Below are 23,345 nucleotides of genomic sequence, written 5' to 3' on the forward strand. Positions count from 1 at the left end.
TGCTTTTTTGCTTTTTTTTTTTTTTTTTTTTTTTTTTTTTTTTTTTTTTTTTTTTTTTTTTGTAATTGTACTTTAGGCTCTCTTAAAGGAATTTATCAGATGACTAGGAACACACTATCCTTTAAAAGGTTTACCTGGATCATGTGTTACACAAACATTGCCTCTTAACTGACATTTGAACAAGGTCTGAGCCTGAATAAAAACCTACCCACTATGCCAATGCTGGTCAGCTCCATTTTCATTTTACTTTGCTTTTCCATATGACAAAACTTCATTTATAAGGCTAATGTCTATCAACTAGCTAGGGCCTGAAAACCCATTAAATTAGCATATTATGCTTATGTTAACATTTCTTTTCACAACCTAATGATTTATTAATTTAGCATTCATCCTTGAAGGGTTTTAGTGAACCCAGAGTGTGTTTTGCCTTGGGAACAAAAACTCAATTTATCACTCTGTCAGTCTTAGGAAATACCATTTTGAGTACAAACTAGCTCTAATGAAATGGAAAGCTACATGTTGAAATAATCTATAAACTAGAGAGATAATATCCTAGTCAAAAGACAGGATCTTTTAATTGGCACACCTTAATAGACATAATCACAAGCTATCTATATATATGTCTATATATGGACACATGAACATTATATACAAACCCAAATACACAGTCCCATCCTTCTACAGAGACAAGAATGGCAGAAACCTAAGAGCATGTCACGTCAGATTAAATTCCCAAGGAGTATTATTAAAATTTTACTACTCACCATCAAATTCTGCTGGTCCAACACCTACTATAATTATTGACATTGGAAGTTTTGAGGCCTTCAAAGAGAATACACAATTAGATTTCAATTAAGAAACTGAGTTCTTAAAATAATTAAAGACCAGGCATGATAACTCACACTTGAAATCCCAGAACCTTGGGAGGCCAAAGGAGGAGGATTGCTTGAGGCCAGGAGTTTGAGACCAGCCTGAGCAACATAGCAAGACCCCATGTGTACCAAAAAAGAATTAGCCAGATGTGGTGGTGTGTGCCTGAGGTCCTAGCTACTTGAGTTTGAGGTGAGAGGATCACCTGGGCCTAGGAGTTCGAGGCTGCAGTGAGCTATGATCATGCCACTGCACTCCAGCCTGGGCAACAGGGTAAGATCCTGTCTGAAAAAAAAATTGAAAAAGGAATAATAAGCAAATATAGCTGGAATTTTATTTAATATTTTTTCACAGATGTTCATTACAATGTGAGCATAGTCAAAATGATTAATACAGAATAGTATACTTGATTCCATTCTTATCCTTTCCAAACTCTATACACATTAATCCTGGGGGACATTCTTCAGAGATGACCAGCCCTGGGTAAGATCGAATAAAAGGTAAGCGGCATCTACTTCCACTTGCTACTCTCAGAAAAAAACTTTCTAAGCCGGCTTTGGGTATCTTTGTCCTCTTTTCATGTTCTTTCTCCTCCAAAAATCTTTAAGTTGCTAAAGGGAGAAAGTGGTACCCTAATCTACCTCATTTATACCCAAGGTTAGAAAAAGCAATTTTCACAGTGAGTGAGTGAACACAAATGATAATTACAGAAAGTTAGTAGTTTATGCACTAAATAGCCTTGAGATTTTGAGGGAGGCTAAATACTTCGTGTTTTTTCCATAAAATACATCACATATCATCACTTAAATAATTTAATTGTAAGACTGTGAGATAGATCCAGCAACAGACACAACCACCACATCTTTCTCTATGAAGATCTCTGAATTATGACTAATTATTTCTCAGGGCATCATGTCCTCTTAGTTAAGCCTAAATTACTAAGTCTATATTTTAAAGTGCATATTAATGCAATTCATTCCTGCAGCCTACGTCATCAAATGCGTACTTCATGCCAAACATTGCTAAACCTAGAGACTGGTGAGTAAAAACTATTACTTTACAGATTATCATCTAGTAAATATAGATTTTATAGATTAGTAAACAATCTAACCCTAAAAAACCACACAATTAGGAATTATAATGAGCAGGATGGTTTTTTAATCAGTTACTATCCTGTTCTACAAAAACAGCAATTAGGTATTTTAGTTCTCCTCCAACTAGAATGCAAATGTTAAGAAATAATCTGTACAAATCACACGATTGTATACAAATAGATCAAACTAACAGAGGTAAACACACCCATGCCTGTGAAAGTTATGCTATTATCATTTTTTTTTCTTTAGGCAAGATTTTTTTTTAACTCAAATAGTCATACCCCTTAGCTTGGTCCCCATGGATCAATGGTACAGATGTATATGCGTTGTCTGGATAAGGTTAAGGATGCAATCTGCCTCAAAGGTGTGGGGATTTTATTTTATTGTTAACTAAAATAGATTCTAGTCTTTAAGTAGCATCATGTTGTCACGTAGCCTGCCCAATACTGAGTGACCCCTACTTACATTAACTATGGACTCCTTAGTCTGGGCCATATCTGAGATAACACCATCTGTAACAATCAGAAGCACAAAATACTGGGAGCCATCCTTTACAGAAGAAGCATATCTGAAAGGCAACAAAAAGGTAAGGAAAGTAAAATCGTTTTCTATATGTGATGGTTGGTAAATGCAATTTGGAAAAGTTACCTTTTTTTTTTTTTTTTAATTAAAGGCTTTGTTACTTTAAGGTGATGCCAGAATCAAGTATGAGGGGTTCAAGATATATATATTTTTTGAGACAGAGTCTAGCTCTGTCTCCCAAGCTGGAGCATTGTGGCACAATCTCAGCTAACTGCAACCTCTGACTCCCGGGTTCAAGTTATTTTCCTGCCCCAGCCTCCTGAGTAGCTGAGATTACAGGCCCCTGCCACCAAGCCCAGCTAATTTTTGTATCTTTATTAGAGACGGGGTTTCACTGTGTTGGCCAAAATGGTCTCAAACTCCTGACCTCATGATCCGCCTGCCTCAGCCTCCCAGCCACCGTGCCTGGCCAAACATTTTAATCTCAATAAAACATTTGGACATGTTAGAAGTATATCTTACACAAATTCTCAAATACACAATTATCTGAAATAACACACTAGAATAACTGTACTGTTCATGTCTGCTGCTAAAAAAGCTTTTGCTTTTATGGCACTTGTTCTACATGTTGGCACATTGTTGCACTTTGCAAGTAAATCTAAATTTTAAATCAATGTTGCACTACCATTCATTCTTCTAATTTAGCCTTTTAAAGTACTACCATTTCTTCTAATTTAGTTTTTAATTTAAAAATATTACATAAAATAATTAACATGCTACAGAAACGGATGAAGTAAAAATTACAAGCTGGCCACACCTCAGTACATTTTCTAGGAGGTGACACTGACATATAGACTCAGATTCAAATTATATTATAAAGGTATTAGCAAGGCTTGCTTCTTAAAAGAATTTGATGGGGCATCCTTTTATAGAGTGCATAATTAAGTCTTATTAAAAGCCAGCTGTCTTTTTTGAAATATAGCCTATCTATAATTTATATTTTAATATTACCATGATATATCTGAGAGAGAGGTTAACTTTTGTCAGTGTAGTAGAATTCAAACACATTTCTTTTGCATTTCTTTGAAATAAGTTTCTGGGATTGTTTTCGTAAAAGCTCATATCTAGTTGGCTCAGATTTGTGAAATATTCGTTCAGCTTATTAGTTCACAAGAAAACAAGATAAACTGACTTAGGGATGTTTCATTTAAGTAGTTTAATTATGATTTACACAATGGATTAAAACTTAACAATGAATAAAGGAATGCATTTAAATATTTCAACCCAAAGTAGCACAGCAAATTTTATGTTACCAAGTGTCACCCCAAACTACTTTTGACTGGGCAATGAACTGATCACTGCATGCACAAAGATAGAGAGCTTTGTTACACTTTCTTTTGTGTCTTTACCTCTATAGCAGAGATAAAAAGGCTTAAAGATGTAGGGCATCATAACATAGTGATCTCGAGTAAGATTATTCTGGTTAGAATTTTAGTTCCACCACAAATGGCCCCTATGTATCTATTTTATCATCAGCAAAATGGAAATGGCACTACTGTCACCTCTTAGAGTTGTTGTGAAGATGAATAATCCACATTATAGCACTGAACATGTTGCTAAAGATAGATAATGGGTTCCATAAGATTTTACTGTTTTTATTTTATTATTAATTGTGCAGATTGAATAAAGCATAACAGAGGAGTTAATTTGAAAATTAGTTATGAGAATTCCAAGATAAAAAGTTATTTCCTAAAAAACGAAAATTTATTTTGGATAGTGATCTGGATTTAGAAGGTTCTCAACATCAGAAAAAACAGAAAAAAATTATAAATGGCCAAAAGGTAGAAAATGATAAATCCCCCTTAAAAACTGAAATGTGACAGCCTCAAAACAAGTAACTAATTAGGCATAGGAAGCAAAAAACTAACAGGAAATAATGAATACATTTAAATCAAATGAAGACATTTTCATGATAGTCTGAAAAGATATTTGAAATTTTCATTGGTATATTAATTTTTGAACTATTAAGCTGGTATAATATACCAACAAATTTATTTCAAATTACTTAAAATTATGAAGAATTCTAGATGAATAGAAAAATTTTTTTTAAAATAACAGGAATGTAAAAATGGTTAACACCATACACAAGAGGAAAACAGACTAATCAGGGGTTGGTTAAAACCCCATTTTTCAAACTGCATTCCACAAAACCATTATTTTAAAAATATCTTTCTATTTTGATTAATAATATTTCAACATAGTGTTATAGACCTTAGACATAGTATTAAGTTTAAATCTGGAAGGCCCTAAAATTCTTGCTCAGAATTTAAATTTGTTGTCAATTTACAACATGATGGCAATGTATTTCTTTGTTTTCGTCAGAAGGATGATAATGCTTATGTGTCAACTAGACTGTAAATTCCACTTATTTAATCAAAGATTATATATGTGGTTAATATCTACCATCTAATGCCTTTAAAGGAGCTTCATCCAATTAGTTGAAGGCCTTAAGGGCAAAAACTGGTTTCCCAGAAAAAAGAGGATACTGACATAAGACTGCAGTATGAAATCCTGAGTTTCCTATCTACCAACCTGTCCTATAAATTACATTCTTGGTATCCCTTAAAATTGCACAAGCCAATTCCTTAAAATATATCTCTATATCTTTATGTCCATGTCAATATGTCTCCTACTGGTTCTGTTCTCTGGAGAACCCTGGCTGATATAGTAGGTGTTAATCACAATCACATTTCCACAGTTCATTAAGATTGGTTAAGCATTATCATTTAAAAGGGTCTTTAGGCCAGGCCCAGTGACTCAAACCAGTAATCCCAGAACATAGGAGGCTGAGGCGGGTGGATCACTTGAGCCAGGAGTTGGAGACCAACCAGCCTGGCCAACATGATGAAACCCCCTCTCTACTAAAAATAAAAAACTTAGCCGGGCATGATGGTGCATGCCTGTAATCCCAGCTATTCAGGAGGCTGAGGCACGAGGATTGCTTGAGCCCGGGAGGTGGAGGTTGCAGTGAGCTGAGATCGCATCACTGCATTCTAGCCTGGGTGACAGAGACTGTCTCAAAAACAAAAAAGTTCTTTAGTTTCCTAATATAACTTTGTTAACTAAAATTAACTTGGCCAGGCACAGTGGCTTATACCTATAATTCCAGCACTTTGGGAGGCTGAGGTAGGTGGATCACCTGAGGTCAAGAGCTCAAGACCAGGTTGGCCAACATGGCAAAACCCATCTCTACTAAATATACAAAGTTGGCTGGGCATGGTGGCAGGCACCTGTAAGCCCAGCTACTTGGGAGGTTGAGGCAGAAGAACTGCTTGTTGAACACAGGAGGTAGAGATACAGTGACCTGAGATCACGCCACTGCACTCCAGCCTGGGCGACAGAGCAAACAAACAAAAAAACCTTCATATAGTATTCAGATAATTTAATTAAGCAAACAGGTACAGATATCTCAGTATATCCAAAGTACTATGGTTCATATTTGTATATGCATATACGTGCATGTATATGAATAATTCACAAGGAATAATTGCTCCTTTCAGTGTGGAAAAAATCTACATGTAGCCACAGTAGTGCCAAATTAGTACTAGACATATGCAAGGAATGATATAGGTCAGAAGAAGCAGTGAATCTGTGACTGAAGTGTAGTACATTTGGGAGAATGTGGAAATGTGGTTGGATGGGTTAGTACTGGTTGAATATTGGATGTTCTAACATGCAGTTAAACTGTCTGTACTTAAATTTATGACAAGGCATCAACAGATGTTGAGTAGGATTTTATATCATTTGAAATGCTGTTCTCCAGACAGCTCTGGGAAAGGAGGACTGGAAAGGCAAGAAATCAGAAGCAGGGGCTGGAAAGCCTCAAAAAAGCATATAAAACCTTCAAATTTTGTAAATTTAACGCTTTGAGTCTTGTCTATTTTACACCATTGTTATCTCGCTAATATTATCTAGCAAGTCAAACAGATCAGAGATACATAGATAGGAGCCCTAAAAATGAGCTTAAAACTGTTATTCTTAAGAAGAATAAGCATTCTTTAACATGCTTATTTGCAGACAACATGATTGTATATTTAGAAGACCCCACTGTCTCAGCCCAAAGTCTCCTTAATTCAGCAAAATTTCAGGATACAAAAATCAATGTACAAAAATCACAAGCATTTCTATACACCAATAGTAGACAAACAGCCAAATTATGAGTGAAATCCCATTCACAATTGCTACAAAGAGAACAAAATACCTAGGAATGCAACTAACAAGGGATGTGAAGGACCTCTTCAAGGAGAACTACAAACCACTGCTCAGCGAAATAAGAGAGGACACAAACAGATGGAAAAACATTCCATGCTCATCCTTAGGAAGAATCGATATCTTGAAAATGGCCATATTTCCCAAAGTAATTTATAGATTCAATGCTATCCCCCTCAAGCTACCACTGACTTTCTTCAAAGAATTGGAAAAAAACAACTTAAATTTCATATGGAACCAAAAAAGAGCCCGCATAGCCAAGACAATCCTAAGAAAAACAAAACAAAACTGGAGTCATCACACTACCTGACTTCAAACTATACTACAAGGCTACAGTAATCAAAACAGTATAGTACTGGTAACAAAACAGATTTATAGACCAATGGAACAGAACAGAGGCCTTGGAAATAGCACCACACACCTACAATCATCTGATGTTTGATAAACTTGACAAAAACAAGCAATGGGGGAGGGATTCTCTATTTAATAAATGGTGTTGGGAAAACTGGCTAGCCATATGCAGAAAGCTGAAACTGTATCCCTTCCTTACACCTTATATAAAAATTAACTCAAGATGGATTAAAAACCTAAATGTAAAACATAAAAACACATAAAAACTCTAGAAGAAAACCTAGGCAATACCATTCAGGACATAGGCATGGGCAAAGACTCCATGACTAAAACACCAAAAGCAACAGCAACAAAAGCCAAAATATACAAATGGGATCTAATCAAACTAAAGAGCTTCTGCACAGCAAGGGAAACTATCATCAAAGTGAACAGGCAACCTACAGAATGGGAGAAAATATTTGCAACCTACCTATCTGAGAAAGGAGTAATATTCAGAATCTACAAATAACTTAAACAAATTTACAAGAAAAAATGCCATCAAAAGTAGGCAAAGGATATGAACAGACACTTCTCAAAAGAAGACATTTATGCAGCCAACAAACATATGAAAAAAAAAAACAACCCATCATCACTGGTCATTAGAGAAATGCAAATCAAAACCACAATGAGATACCATCTCATGCCTGTTAGAATGGTGATGATTAAAAAGTCAAGAGCCAAGAGATGCTGGAGAGGAAGTGGATAAATAGCAAGGCTTTTACACTGTTGGTGGGAGTGTAAAATAGTTAAATTAGTTAAATTGTGGCAATTCCTCAAGGATTTAGAACTAGAAATACCATTTGACCCAGCAATCCCATTACTAGGCATATACCCAAAGGATTATAAATAGTTCTGTTATAAAGACACATGCACACATATATTTATTGTGCCACTGAACACAATAGCAAAAATTTGGAACCAACCAAAATGCCCATCAGTGATAGACTCCATAAAGAAAATGTGGCACATGTATACCATGGAATACTATGCAGCCATAAAAAAGTTGAGTTCATGTCCTTTGCAGGGAAATGGATGAATCTGGAAACCATAATTCTCAGCAAAGTAACACAAGAACAGAAAACCAAATGAACACCACATGTTCTCACTCATAAGTTGACATTGAACAATAAGAACACATGGACACAGGGAGGGTAATATCACACATTGAGACCTGTTGTGGATTTGTGGGGCTAGGGGAGGGATAGCATTAGGAGAAATACCTAATGTAGGTGATGGGGTGATGGATGCAGCCAGCCACCATGGCATGTGTATACCCATGTAACAAAACTGCACATTTTGCACATGTACCCTAGACCTTGAAGTATAATTTTAAAAAACAGATACATGGAACTTCCTATTGTACTGGAAGGAAAAGATAATTCTTAAGAAGCCATATCTTACTGTTTTTCTTAATTTTTCTCATGTAAAAAATAAGAATTATTGAATCATGGCTCATTTTCAAGGAGTCTTAAAGATTTTACTAGCAGTTGCTCCTATATTCAAGAACTTACAAAATGCTGTATAAAACATAAAAAATATCATAGAACACTGTGGAGCATTTGGTTTGAAATGTATATAGAAATGCACCTAGAAATTTTATATCTAATATTTTAACTTTTATAATAGACATATACCAGGAAAAGTTATGAAATTACTTGGTAAGCACTGATAAGGGCCTTCCTAATCATAAGCACGAGCTCCCACAAAATAAGTCCTGTCATTTTTCTTTTTATAAAAAAGTGATCTCTATGGTAGTGTGGCAGTCAATTATAATTTATCTTGCATTAACATTGTATTCTGCTATATTTGGCTGCCATCAGTATACAGTATATGTGACATTACTTACATAGGCTAGTATAATAAACTAGGATATATCATTAGTGGATTATGAAATCAATTTGGGGGTCAAGATTGCATTTTCAAAAAAGAGAAAAGAACAAGTGCCATAGAAATAAAGATAAAACATAAAGTACCATTTCATGAATAACTTTTTTTGTGTGGGGGGTCATATATGTACAAGATTAAGATGTATTAATACAATTCATATTTTGGTAGATTGCAGATGAAAATGTCTGAAAAATTCAAGCCAAAGGGTCACACTCAGACAACAGTCATCAATGTATCACTGTCAACCTAAGTTGGAGTTCCACAGGGAAGCTGCACTGGGGTAAGCCCTGGGTGTAAGGGATATTTTAGCATTTTGTCCATGTCCCAGATAATGAAAAGTAGAGCACACTGTAGTTGTTGGTAATATTAGAGAAGGTAGTAAAGTACCAGAACCTTCAGAGAACTGGAGTTTCACATTGCCTTTATACTTGGTAAACGTGAAAAAGAAATTCGGTATTTTGATGAGTTCTGGGTACATATTTGAAAGGATAAGAAATTTCTAATTATCTCTAAATAAGTCAGGGAGTCATAGTATTTACATAGGCCGAATTTTCTAGGGATTTAAAAAGTGTTTAATCCATTTATGTACTAATGAAAAAACAGTATATGTAGATTTATTTTTTACATTTTAACATTTTCTTCAGAACATGTACTTGGAGTCATAAGCATTATATTCTGGTCTCAGTACTATGTACTATATACAGGTAGAGCTCTGGGAATTTATAAAATTAGCTACTATATTCATTTCAGAAAGGTTAAAATAATGTGCCCTATATATCACTGAAAGCTTCAAATAGTCGGCTAATAGAATTCAGTCTCTTATTACTTCTATGCTACTTATTGCTACTATGGAATGTGATATTAGAGATGAATGACTTACACTGTTGAGCTCGCCATTGATCTTGTTATTTTTCTCACAGATGCCTTTTCAAAGAAAACAACATTTTCCTTAGTTGAACAAAGATAGTTCCTAACATAACCCGGTGTATGTTTCTTGAGATTTTAATGTACTCTTCTCAGCAAAGTATCACAATAGTTTGATAGAAACTCTAACATGCATTTTTTTTCTTCACTTTCTTGGAGGCAAATTAAAAGAAAACAACTTTCATTTGTCGATTCATGCTAACAATAATGTTTTGAGTTCACCATGGTCCAGTACATCAGAATTGACACCTTGTCTGCTCTCTACTTACCTTGCTACATGATTAATCACAGGAGCAAAGTTGGTGGGCCCATATAGTTGTACAGATTTCAGACTCCTGTAATAAGCCTCCATGACCCCTTCAATGCCATCACAGTAGGGGTTTTGAGGGTTCCCATTCTGTAGAAATGTAGGCAAAAACAAAACCACAGTAAAAGAGAAAATCTCCATAAATATCAATTGAAAAGGACCAGAGAATAATACACGTTGATACCCAAATATTTTTGGAAGAACACTCATTTATAAATTTACAATAGCAAAACAATACATTACATGATCAACAATAGATTATGATATATTATGAAGATCATAACATACAATGTGCAATCATTAAAAGTCCGTACTCTTAAAAAAAAATGGCAGAAGAAAATTTTAAATAATATTAAGAGAAGCTGACCACCACAACATTCTAAAATTAATAGTATCTTATTTACACAGGTTGGTGTAGATGTGGAGATAAACATATAGAAATCCTAAAAAGAAAACCAAAGTATTAATAGTGGCTACTTCTAGGTGGTTAGATAACTGATAACTTTCCTTGCGTCCTTTAACCTGGTCTATGTTTTTCCAATTTTTATGCAGTAAACATGTATTAAAATTAGATAAATAAATGCTATCAATTCAAGTAGTTTAACCCAATAGAGGAAAAATGTAAAATATCTGCCACATGAATATTTTCAGGCCACAATTCATAACTCTAAGTAGAGAAGGAGTCAGAGGGAATGTAATTTGGTGTAGGAAACATCAAGACAAGGCAAAAGAAAAGGAATAAAAAAAAAATACTCATGTCATTCAAGGGACCTGGGGCTTGCTGTTGCTGCTAAGAAGCTCTTATTCTGAGAACAGTGCCCAGAAAGGCAACTTTAATGGAAGCTCTTATTCTAGGGACAGGACCTGGAAAGGCAACTTTAACCCTGGACACCTAGGCTGGCTTTTTCATACCTTAAATGCTCTGTCGTTATTAGGTTTAATTCTCCTAGTCCAAATGATACCAATAACACAAATAAGAACATGTATTAGTTATCTATTGCTATGTAACAAATTACCCCCAAAGTTATACCCTCTGTACAGTGGCTTAAGACAATTAATATTTATTATCTTATACATTTTTGAAGTCTCAGGAATTCAGAAGCAGCTTAGCAGGGTAGTTCCTGAGCAGGATCTCTCATGAGGTTGCAGTGAAGATGCCGACCTGGGCTGCAGTCATCTGAAAGCTTGACAGTGGACAGAAGGATCTATTTCCAAAAAGGCTCACTGACATGGCTGTTGGCAGGAGGCCAAGTGGATGCTCCACAGGGCTGCTTGAGTGTTCTCATAACACAGCAACTAACTTTCCCCAGATTGAGTAATCCCAAGCAAAGAGCAAGGACAAAGCCCCAATGCCTTTTATGAGCCAGTCTCTGAAGTTACACTTCATCACTCCTGCTTTAATGCATTTGCTAGAATGAGTTACTGAAGCTGTTCACACCTGAGAAAAAGGAGATACCGTCCACTTTTCTAAAGGGAATATCAAAATTATGTATATATATATACTTTTTATGCACTAGTGATAGTAACTACATTTAAACATGGTTAGCAATAATATTAGCATACATATTTTTACCTGAACAAACAATTCTCCTGTGTCTGCCTCCTGAGTAGCTGGGACTACAGGTGCACACCACAATGCCCAGCTAATTTTTAATAGAGGCGGGGTTTCACCATGTTGACCAGGATGGTCTCAATCTCTTGACCTCATGATCCACCCACCTCGGCCTCCCAAAGTGCTGGTTTTATACTAAAATATTTACACATATAACTTTCATAACCCTAAAAATGTAGGACTGCCATTAACCCCACTTTATACATAAAGAAACCAAGGTAATGAGAACTTAGATACTGTGCCCAAGGTCACACAACACGACTAGGAGAGCTAATATTTGAACCAGGCGGTCTAACTCCAGAGTTCAATTTCTTATACACCACTATGCCACCAAATTATGAGATGCCAAGCTTTCTACAAGGCTGGAATCTTAGAAAACTGAGCCAAATGTTACCAACTATTTCTATCATTTGGTAGAGAGGGATTTATATCTATTTTTTTCTTTTAATTTTGTCTTTTCTTCAAACATTTTATTAACCCTCATACATTTTTTAAGGCATTAAATAATAAAAGCCCTCTTTACATTATAAAAGTGGTTGTATAACTTGGCTGAAAATAGAATGTAAAAGAAAAGTTTAACATTTAGCACAAAGCAGTTAATGTTTAGTTTTGATGTTAATCTGAGGCGACCTATTTAACCCTCCTTTAAGATTTTATGGTGCTCTTTTCCCTTGATAAGGTATGAAGCTAATTAAAATTAAAACTCATTACTGATTTTGAGCATATAAAAATGTATTATATATCTATCTTAAGGGAATAGTTACAAATTAGGGTAGTCCTGAGCTACTTTTATTTTTTAGCATATTGATTGGAGGTTTACATTTTGATGAAACTGTACATTACCACTATTTCTCTGGAACTGAAACTACAAGGTCATCATTTTTCTCTCCTTTGATAGTGGAAAGGTAATCATTAGATTTTCTATTCATCATCATGGAATGTTTAAAGCACTGATTTCTGAATTAGTCCTAATACCATAATAGGTTGCTCTATGGTTTCCTCATATGTCTTACATGATAAGAATACCTTACAACATAAAATTATGCCTTCCTTTTAGTATATGGTCTGGATTATATCAGGATTACTTTAAATATTTTATGGCTACTAAATGAGATTTTCTTAACGAGAAAGTTGTAATGAGTTATAAAGACTTTAAAGTCTGTTACTCGCACACACATTTATAGCAGCACAACTTGCAATTGCAAAAATATGAAACCAGCCTAAATACCCATAAACAAGTAAGTGGATAATGAAAATTTGGAATGTATAGACACACACACGCGTGCACACACACACACACACACACACAAATTCTACTCAGCCATAAAAAGGAAGAAAATAATGGCATTCACAGCAACCTGGATGGAGTTGGAGACCACTATTCTAAGTGAAGTAACTCAGGAATAGAAAACCAAATATTGTATGTTCTCACTTACAAGTGGGAGCTAAGCTATGAGGATGCAGAGCCATAAGAATGATATAATGAACTTGGAGACGAGGGGGAAAGGTGGGAGGCGGGTGAAGGACAGAAGACTACACGCTGGGTACAGAGTCCACTGCTTAAGTGATGGGTGCATCAGAATCTCAGAAATCACCACTAAAGAACTTACATATGTAAGCAAAAACCACCTGTTCCCCCAAAACTATTGAAATAAATAGATTTTTAAGTGTGTTTAAAAACTCATTTCTTGAAAATGTTATGCAGGGAATTAGTTATTGCTTGTTAAAACAAATTAGAATGAGTCCATGTGTGGCTCTGACACAAAAATAAAACATGGATAATTTTTTTTAATAGCACATTTAATTTTGTTGCTTATTAATGAAGAGGACAATGGATGCCCTATTTCCTATTTCCCTCCTAATTAAACTTTCCATTTATAAAATAATACATGTCAACTTGTAGAACACATAGAAAAGCATAAAGATCTGACTTTAAAATGATCAATAATCTCACCACTCAGACTGAAGTGGGGAGGGTGTCCAGCGCTCACCCATTCTTCCTCCCATTTAGCTCCCTCAGGGATTGTCCTGAGGGTGTGGATTCGGCATCATGCAAGAAGCCTGTCATCTCTGTTGCCGCCTGCTGCCTGCAGCCTGTGACACTTTTCAGCAGGGCTAACAAGCTGACAAAATACTGAAGAGAAGCTCTTAGGGGCTGTCGCTCTATTCTGAAATGTCACTGTTGCTTACTGTCGGGAAAAGCTGAGAGAATTCTTTCTTTTATTCAATAAACAAACACCTATTGAGCTTCTGTTTTATATATGGTACGGTGTTAAAGACTTCTTGGTTATTAAATTGCTGGTGTCTACTTAGAAAAAAATACATACACATAAATATTAAATTGCATACATTTGTATAAATGCCAAAATAAGCGAAAAGCATGCAAGTGCATTTAGGTATTTAGCAGGAGAAACCACTGGGACAGGTGTTAGCGTTTCTCTATTGGTCCACGTGGAAGACCTGCTTTTAATGACCACTGGCCACAAGCTCATTAGAAATATACCAGAGCTCCGCATGATGGCATTTTCAGTTATAACCCCAAAAGGAGTCTTCAAGAATTATAATGAGCGGAGAGCAATGACTCATTCTTTTCATAACCGTAAGTCTTGGAATGGTAATATCAGGAAATTCTTCCTTTTCTCTCCTATTCTTTTTTCTTTTCCCATAGTGTGTCTCACATAAAAAGCTGAGGTTTACTGAGACCCTTTCAACTCAGCAAAGCTTAACATCTGTGCTAGCCAAAACTTACACACTGGGGGATACTTAAGTTCTTCAGAAGACTCCCTTGCTATCTAAAAGAATTATGTAAACTTGGTGAGATAAATAGGTTAATGTTAGTAAATATATACCACAAATTTGTACCATGGAAATATGAGGATTTATTAACACCAGGTAGTTCATGAAAGGCCAGGCTGTCCTGAAACTGAACTTTTTGTATTTGCCATTTTCAGTTCCTACAGATACATATTGCAGTAATTTAGGACAAGCTTAGCACAGGACACTTCAGCAAGAATCAAATACAATACTATCTAACTGAAGACCTACTTAACCATACCTGTTATTTATCCAACAAAACAGAACTGCTTTGAAAAAAATTAATAATCCTGTAATATTAAAGTTGAGGCATTATCATCAACAATCGTTGTTTTCATCATTAATTTGAAAGACTTTTTCATAGATTTAAAGGGGTATGATCTCTGTCCCATAAATGTTTGGATTGGGCTCAAGGAACAGATTATGGTATAAATAATATATATCATTCCTTAGCAGGAGATACTTTTATAGGTTTGGTTACAAGGGGTAAATGGTAGGAAAAGCAGCAAGAGAGAAAAGTAGAGGAAGGGAAAAAGGAAAAAATACACACTAGCAGAAGAAGAAATGTACAGAAAGAAAATTAATCAACCTCTCATTTAGCTTAACACAATTATTCCTTTTCTTAGTCTTTAAAATAGCTCATGACCTTTTTCCTGAGGCACTTTAGATTTAGAATCACATGAGTGATTTTCATGGTTTTATAAGTTTCTGGAGATTTTAATTTTCTAAGACACAACAAAATCCCAACAGATACTCATTTTTATATGACATTGGGAGTGTGGCATGTGGGCTATTTCACGGAAGAAAGAAGCCCTCCAGCAACCTCTTTTGAAATTTTGTAGGTGATGAAATAGAAAAGAATAAATACAAAAATAACAATGTAATACTGCTTTTAAAACATATTTGAGAAAGATGAAATCTTACATAAAAGTACATATATCATGGTGTTAACATAAGCATGTATCCAAGAGGTGAGATTACAGGTGCTTTTTTAAGATGTGTTTTAGCTGTAGTTAAGAGCATGAATTCTAAAATAATACTGACTTGGGTTCAAGTCCTGTCCTTTGGGACAATGGTCAACTTCTGAGCCTCTGAGTTGCGTTATACAACTCCTGGGAGCACTTTTCTCACCACAGGTAATGAGATTGGCAGTTTCCAGAGCAGTGCAATGTGTCAGCATGAAATATCTATCACATAGGAATTTTGAGATGATTATATAACATAATGAGTATAAAGTGTGCGACCCAATACTCAGTAAATACTCAGGATTGAGTCTAATACTATTTCACTGAAAACCTACTCAACCCTTGTCTTATCTGAGAAAACAAAAGTGCTTTGAAAAATTTAAAGTAATATAATCAGGCAAGACTAAAGTTGAAACATTATCATCATCAACAACATAATCATTCTTATATTCATCATTAGCATGGGAGACTATTTTTCATAGATTTAAAGAAGTCTGACCTCTCTTAGTCTGTTTGTGCTATATGCGAATACCTGAGATTCGGTAATTTATAAACAATAGAAACGTATTTCTCACAGTTTTGGAGGCTAGAAGGTCCAAGATCAAGATGCCAGCAGGTTCAGTTGCCCGGTAAGGGCTGTGTCCTCAAAGGTGAGGAATGCTGTGTTCTCACTTCGCAGAAAGCAGGACAAGCTGAGTAAAGCCTGTTTTATAAGGGCCTTAATTTCATTCATGAGGGAGGAGCCCTCGCAGACCAACCAGCTCTTAAAGGCCTCACTGAATATTATTACATTAGCAGCACCTGAACTCTGGAAGGAAACATTGAAGCCCCAGCAAAATCTATCCTATAAGTGTTTTAACTGGGCTCAAAGAACAAATGAAGGCCAGGCACAGTGGCTCACATCTGTAATCCCAGCACTCTGGGAGGCTGAGGCGAACAGATTGCTTGAGCTGAGGAGTTTGAGATCAACCTGGCCAACACACTGAAAACCCTGTCTCTACTAAAAATACAAAATTTAGCCAGGTATTATGCATGCCTGTAATTCTAGGTACTCAGGAAGCTGAGGCACGAGAATTGCTTGAACTGGGGAGGCGGAGTTATCTCACCACTGCAGTCCAGCCTGGGCAACAGAGCAAGCCTCTGTTGAAGAAAAGAAAAAAGAAAGAGGGAGGCAGGAAGGCAGGAAGGAAGGAAGGAAGGAAGGAAGAAGGGAGGGAGGGAGGAAGAAGAAGGAGGAGGTAGAAGGAAGAGGAAGAAGGAAGAAGGAGGAGGAGGAAGAAGGAAGAAGGAGAAGGAGTAAGAAAGAAGAAAGAAAGAAAGAAGAAAGGAGGAGGAGGAGGAGAAAGTAAGGCACAAATGCTTCCTTAACACTTCAGGAAGTGTTAAGGACAGGTTCAGTATCCCTTATCTGAAACCAGAGTGTTTAGATTCTGAATTTCTTTTTTTGGATTTTAAAATATTTATATAATTACCAGTTGACCTTCTCAAATCTGAATATCCAAAATCCAAATTGCTCTGATAAGCATTTCCTTTGAGCATCTTTTTCAGATTTGGGAGCATTTACTTTTCCGATTTGGGATGCTCAACCTGTATATTTTTATTATAGGTTTGGTTATAAGAAATGAACATAGAGGAAGGAAAGGCAGCAAAGAAGAGAATTACAGAGACAGAGAAAGGGACAAATTCAAGGTTGAGAGAAACATATGAAAGGAAAATTAACAAACCTCAATGAATTTAACACAATTATTTATTTTCTTAGCTTTTAAAAACAATGGTAGATTAAAGATAGCCACGCATTCTTTGATACTCTTTCCATTGTGAAGTGAAGGTTAATTCTTCTACCTGAACCTGGGATGGTCTTAATAATTTGCGTGACCAATAGGATGTTGCAGAAATCACATTCTGGGACTTCTAAGAATATGATATAAACATCCTTGGAGTTTCTGTCGCAGACTTTTAGAATACTCACCCTGGGAAAGTTGGCTGCTGCATAAAAAATCCTACTACAATGAGACCACCACACAATTATGAAGCCCTCTGTAACAACAGAGACAGGCTATATGTAAAGCAAGGGAGAGTTGTCTAGGCAACCCCACCTTTTCAGCTATTCCATCTCAGGCCCAAGACATGAATGAACACGAGCAAAGAAGTCATGTTAGGAGACATATCAGCCCCAGAAGACGTAACATGGAGAAGATCTAAGGAATTCAACAGACAGCCAGAACTAAGTTGAAAAATATGACCCCTGTCACCAATTCCAGGCATCTCTAGCCATTCAAATCACCTAAGCTAAGACTCCAGATATTACAAAGCAAAAAATACGCTATCTCCCATTATATTCTGCTTGAATTCCTGAGCCACAAATCATAAGCATAATAGAATGATATTGTTTTATATCTCTAAGTTTTAGGAAGGTTTGTTATACAGCAATAGATAACCAAACAGACCCCCTATTTGTAAATGAGGTGGGTGCACTTCAGGTAGATTTATGGCTAAGCTATTTAGCTGTTCTTTTTCCCATTAAGCTCACATTCCAATGTCAATTACTTACCAAAATTTAGCTACAGTCAGAAAAGCTTGCTATATAACTAAAGAATAAACTCCAAAGCAATATTAAAAGGTATCCTTTTGATATATTCTTACCAAAGCAAATTCATGAGATATCCTTCCATCTGGAGGCAGTTTTGCACCAAAACCTAGAGCTGGAAACATTTTATCACTGTCATAATCTTGAACAATTTCTCCCACTGCTTTCAGTGCCATACCATAGGCATTCAGCTGGTAAGGATTCATGTAGTGGAGGGAAGTGGGCTGAGCAGGGTTGCCTGATGATAGAACACATATTTCAAACATAAGCAATTAGGCTACGTATATTTAACAAGATTTTTCTTGGTGTCTATTTCAGAATGAAATATTCAAAACTACGTTTTTCTGCCTATATCTACAGTGTGTCAAATTGCTTCTTTTTGGATGGATATAAACATAGAAATATTTGTTACATTATATTAGACATATAGAAAGTTCTAAGATATGCCAAAGCATATGCAGAATTTTTCAGAAATGACTTCAATGCCACAGGCTATTTTTGAGTTTTACTTCTGGAAGTATAAATGTACTTTTGTTAATCTTATTTTGTTATAAACTTTATTTTTAAACAAAATCGTGTGCCTTTAGCTTGAATCCTTATGCCCATGGCAAGATGACCCAATAAATGGATTTCAATAATTATGAAGGATTCGTAATATTGTATCACCAATATAAGCTGAGTATTTGAGAAATATCCCAATTAAGGATTTAAAAAAAGGGAAGCGTAGTGATTTTCAAGGGCAGGCTGATTAAATATCTACATCTAAAAAATTCTTCACAATTTTCTAACTAGACATTAAGCTAAGAGCCAGAGGCCAGAGTCAAGTCTTGCCATTTGTATGGCAGCCTCTGTAAAATAAATCCTACCACTGTGTTTATGAGGAGGACAAAATGAGATTACATGTTTAAAAGTGATTACAAATAATAGTGCACCATAGAATTGTAAGTTGAATTGCTACAGTTAGTATGGTCTGGGTCATCCACAAGGTTCTTCTGAGTGTCAAAAATGTTTATACTGTGTAGGATGCTGCATTTGAATAGTGATGAAATTGAGGACAAGAGTAATGTATTAATATGTGCTACCACTCAAACACATTGAGATTCACATCAAGTTGCCCTAATTACCAGCATAAAGGCAGCCTGAAAGTCCATTTGGTTTCTTAAGTGAAAATGGAAAGTTAAATGAGACTTGTAACAGCACATAAAGCTCAATTTTACATTAAAGCATTGCCTGAAGAAGAAAAGCCTCAGGGCATAGTTTTTCTGATAAGGAAAAAAAATAACAAAGAGCACTTGAGATCCGGAGAGAAACAAAATAAAGATCTCCCCTTAGGTTATTTGACAGGAAATTATACACAGAATATTTTTGTCCTAAAAACAATTCATTGCACAATTTTTTTTTTTAAAAATATATATTTCCAAGAGTTATCAGCACTCCAGGGCTGGCTCCACATAATAAAATCGCTAAAAAAGTATCTTCTGACCACTATGGCCTTAATGTTCCCCTCAACTTGACGAAACTTTTAGAAAGTTTCTTTCTGGGCTGGGCGCTGTGGCTCACGAATCCCAGCCACTTTGGGAGGCTGAGACAGGTGGATCATGAGGTCAGGAGTTCAAGACCAGCCTGGCCAAGATGGTGAAACCTTGTCTCTATTTAAAAAAAGAAAGAAAGAAAGAAAATTTTTTCCTGACTATAAGACCCTGACCAGTCTTTTCTTACACACTTAATTTAGAAAAGTTGCAATTGTAAATTCTTCCTCTGCCTCCTTTGAGATGTAAATCTTTTACAACCAAGGAATACCTTTCTCAAGGACATGGAAACCATCCCTTTGAAATGTAAACACCAAGAAAAACAGCAGCCCTATCTTCTAGTCTCCCTGATAAGACAGATGCCTAACTTCAATAAGCACCAATTAGCAAACAGAGATGGCCTAGGCACACAAACCAACCTCTGTGCTAATGTCCTCCAAGACTTTTCCAGTAGCTCACCTCAGCAAGCACTAACACTCCAGCCTTTTGTTTTGGAGTAGATGTGTTCAATTTTTGTCCTCTATTGTAATGGTCTTGACCCCTTTGCAATGGACTTAAATAAAGCCTTTCTTAAGTTGTCCAGTGTGAATTTTCTTTGACGCTTCCCACTAAAGGAGGGACTTTGCCACTTGATCAAAAGCCCAGTGGAATCAGAGATAAAAAATAAAATTACAAGACTAAATGGTTATTTAATACAACTCTCATGCCTGCAATCCTAGCACTCTGGAAGGCTGAGGCGGGTGAGTAACTTAAGCTCAGGAGTTCACGACCAGCCTGGCCAACATGGTGAAACCCTGCCTTTACAAAAAATACAAAAATTAGCGGGTGTGATGGCATGTGCCTGTAGTCTCGGCTACTTGGGAAGCTGAGATATGGGAGGACTGCTTGAGCCCAGGAGGTCAAGGGTGCAGTGAACCCGATAGTGCCACTGTACTTCCAGCCTGAGCAAAAGAGCAAGACCCTGTCTCAAAAAAACACACTTGCAGCTACATGAGTTTTAACCCAATGGTGATAATANCCTTCTCCAACACTCAAACTTGCAGCTACATGAGTTTTAACCCAATGGTGATAATATGGCAAAGTTTTACTTCATTATGAAATAAAAAAATATTCTTAATACCCCAAAACATTTAAACATTTGAACCTATCATGCCTAGCTGGGCCCTTTGTACTCATACAAAGATGTCATCCATCTCTTTCCAGCACCCGCTCTACACCAGTCTCTTCATAGTACTTCTAGCGATACTTTCCCTCCCACCTCTCTCTCTCAAGTTGCCATCCTGTCCTGAAATTTACCTTCTTCTCCAACTTAGGTCTCACATAAACCAGACAACCCTCTTTGTTTATTCCAGCCCTCATTGTCTTTTCTCTTATACTATTATGGTACCAAAAAGATTGGCAATTTAAAGTATTGAGTCAACTCCTTGAGTCTGGGACAGTGTTTATATTTCCTTTGTACCTGCAAAATGCTGATACGCAATGAATTTGTAGTGGGTTAATAACATTGGGGCCCAACTAATAGCAATAATAATTATAACACGGAACCTAACATGTATTGATCACTTGATGTTATACCTCACTTAATCCTTTCAACAAACTTACATTATGGATACTTTTATTATACACATTTTTCAGATTAAATAATTTGCTTCAAATTATGCAATAATAACTAGTAAAACTAGAATATGAATTTAGGTACTCAGATTTTATAGCCCTTTTAGCTATAACTCTTAAAGATTTTGTAATATTTTAAACAGAATATTATTCAAATTATATCTGATTTTGCTTTAGAGATGTACTATGACTTTGTAAAAAAAAACACAGTTGAATAGAATATTTTTAACAGTTTATTGAGACATAATCACATAAGTTACATATTAACCATTTGAAATATATAATTCAGCTGGGCATGGTGGCTTATACCTGTAATCCCAGCACTTTGGGAGGCTAAGGTGGGTGGATCGCTTTGAGCTCAGGAATTTGAGACCAGCCTGGGCAACATGATGAAATCCCATCTTTACAAAAAGCACAAAAATTAGCCAGGAGTTGGTGGCATGCACCTGCAGTCCCAGCTACTCTGAGCTGGGAGAATCCAGCTGAGGCTGGAGAACCGCTTAAGCCCTGGAAGCAGCGGTTGCAGTGAGCTGAGATTGCTTCACTGCACTCCAGCCTGAGTGACAGGGTGAGACCCCATCTCATAAAACAAAACAAAAAACAATTCAATGATTGTTAGTATATTAATAGTTATGTGCATTCATCACTATAGTGAATTTTAGAACATTTTCATCACCTCAAAAAGAAACTGTACCCATTAGTTACCACCCTATCCCTAAACAATGACTAATCAACTTTGTCTCCATTGATTTGCGTCTTCTTGAGAGTTCATAAAAACAGAATCACCTAATATGTGATCTTTTATAACTAGCTGCTTTCACTGGGCTTAACGATCTCAACAATCATCTCTCTCGCAGTATGCATGTATTAATGCTTTCTTTTTGTTGATTGCAGAATAGTATTCCATTGTATGGATACAGCACATTTTCTTTATCATTTATCACATAGACATTTGGGTTGCTTCCACATTTGGGATATTATTCTGTTATATATATTCATGAACAAATTTTTGTGCTGACATTTGTTTTTAGGTCTCTTCAATATATTTCTAGGAGTGACATTGCTGGGTGATATGGTAACTCTATGTTTAACAATTTGAGGAACTTAGTGAAGTGTTTTTCTAAAGTGGTTGTACCGTTTTACATTCCCATTGATAGAGTTTGGATGTTTGTCTCCTCCAAATCTCAATGTTGGGATGAAGCCTGGTGGGAGGTGTTTAGATCATTGGGCAGGATCCCCCGTGAATGTCTTCATACTGTCTTCATGGTAACAAAGGAATTCTCTCTCTGTTAGTTCAAGTGAGAAGTGGTTGTTAAAAGAGCATGGTACCTCCTCTTCTCTCTCTCTCTCTCTTGCTCCCACCATGTGATGTGCTAGCTGCCCCTTTGCTTTCCACCATGGCTGAAAGATTTCTGGGCCTAACCTGGTGCCATCTTTATACAGCCTGCAGAACTGTGAGCTAAATAAACCTACTTTCTTTATATATTACCTGGCCTCAGGTATTCCCTTACAGCAATGCAAATGAACTAACAAACCCACCAACAATGTTATAAGAATTCTGGTTTCCTCATATCCTCACCAGCCCTTGTTATTTGACTGTTTTATTATAGTAATCCTAGTGGGTATGAAATGATATCTCATTATAGTTTTGATTTGCATTTCCTGATGCCTAAATTTGCCAAGAATCATTTCATGTGCTTATGAGCCACTTGTATATTCTTCTTTGGAGAAATATCTATTTAGATCTTTTGCTCACTTTTAAAATTGGATTATTTTTCTTTTTTATTGAATTGTAAGTTATTTATATATTCTAGATTCAAGTCCCTCATGAGTGATATAATTTGCAAATATTTCTTCCATTCTGGGGGATGTCTCCATTTTCTTAATAGTGTCTTTTGAAGCATAAAAAGTTTTGATTTTGAAATTCATTTTATCTATTTTGTTGTTGTTGCTCATGAGTT

At 36.0% G+C, this 23,345-nt stretch overlaps 1 protein-coding gene across 1 annotated transcript in view; it reads right to left on the reverse strand.

Moving 5' to 3' along the window:
- Window positions 1-23,345, reverse strand: part of CPNE8 (copine 8) — a 253,176-nt gene that overhangs the window by 16,498 nt on the left and 213,333 nt on the right. The window contains exons 15-18 of the mRNA XM_017512747.2: window positions 18,298-18,479; window positions 10,226-10,353; window positions 2,430-2,532; window positions 765-822 (exon numbers count right to left, since the gene is read on the reverse strand). Coding sequence (XP_017368236.1) covers window positions 765-822; window positions 2,430-2,532; window positions 10,226-10,353; window positions 18,298-18,479 — 471 coding nt within the window. The remainder of the gene's footprint in view (window positions 1-764; window positions 823-2,429; window positions 2,533-10,225; window positions 10,354-18,297; window positions 18,480-23,345) is intronic.

The sequence above is a fragment of the Cebus imitator genome, unplaced genomic scaffold (assembly GCF_001604975.1).
Source record: "Cebus imitator isolate Cc_AM_T3 unplaced genomic scaffold, Cebus_imitator-1.0 Scaffold477, whole genome shotgun sequence".
NCBI classification, from domain to species: Eukaryota; Metazoa; Chordata; class Mammalia; order Primates; family Cebidae; genus Cebus; species Cebus imitator.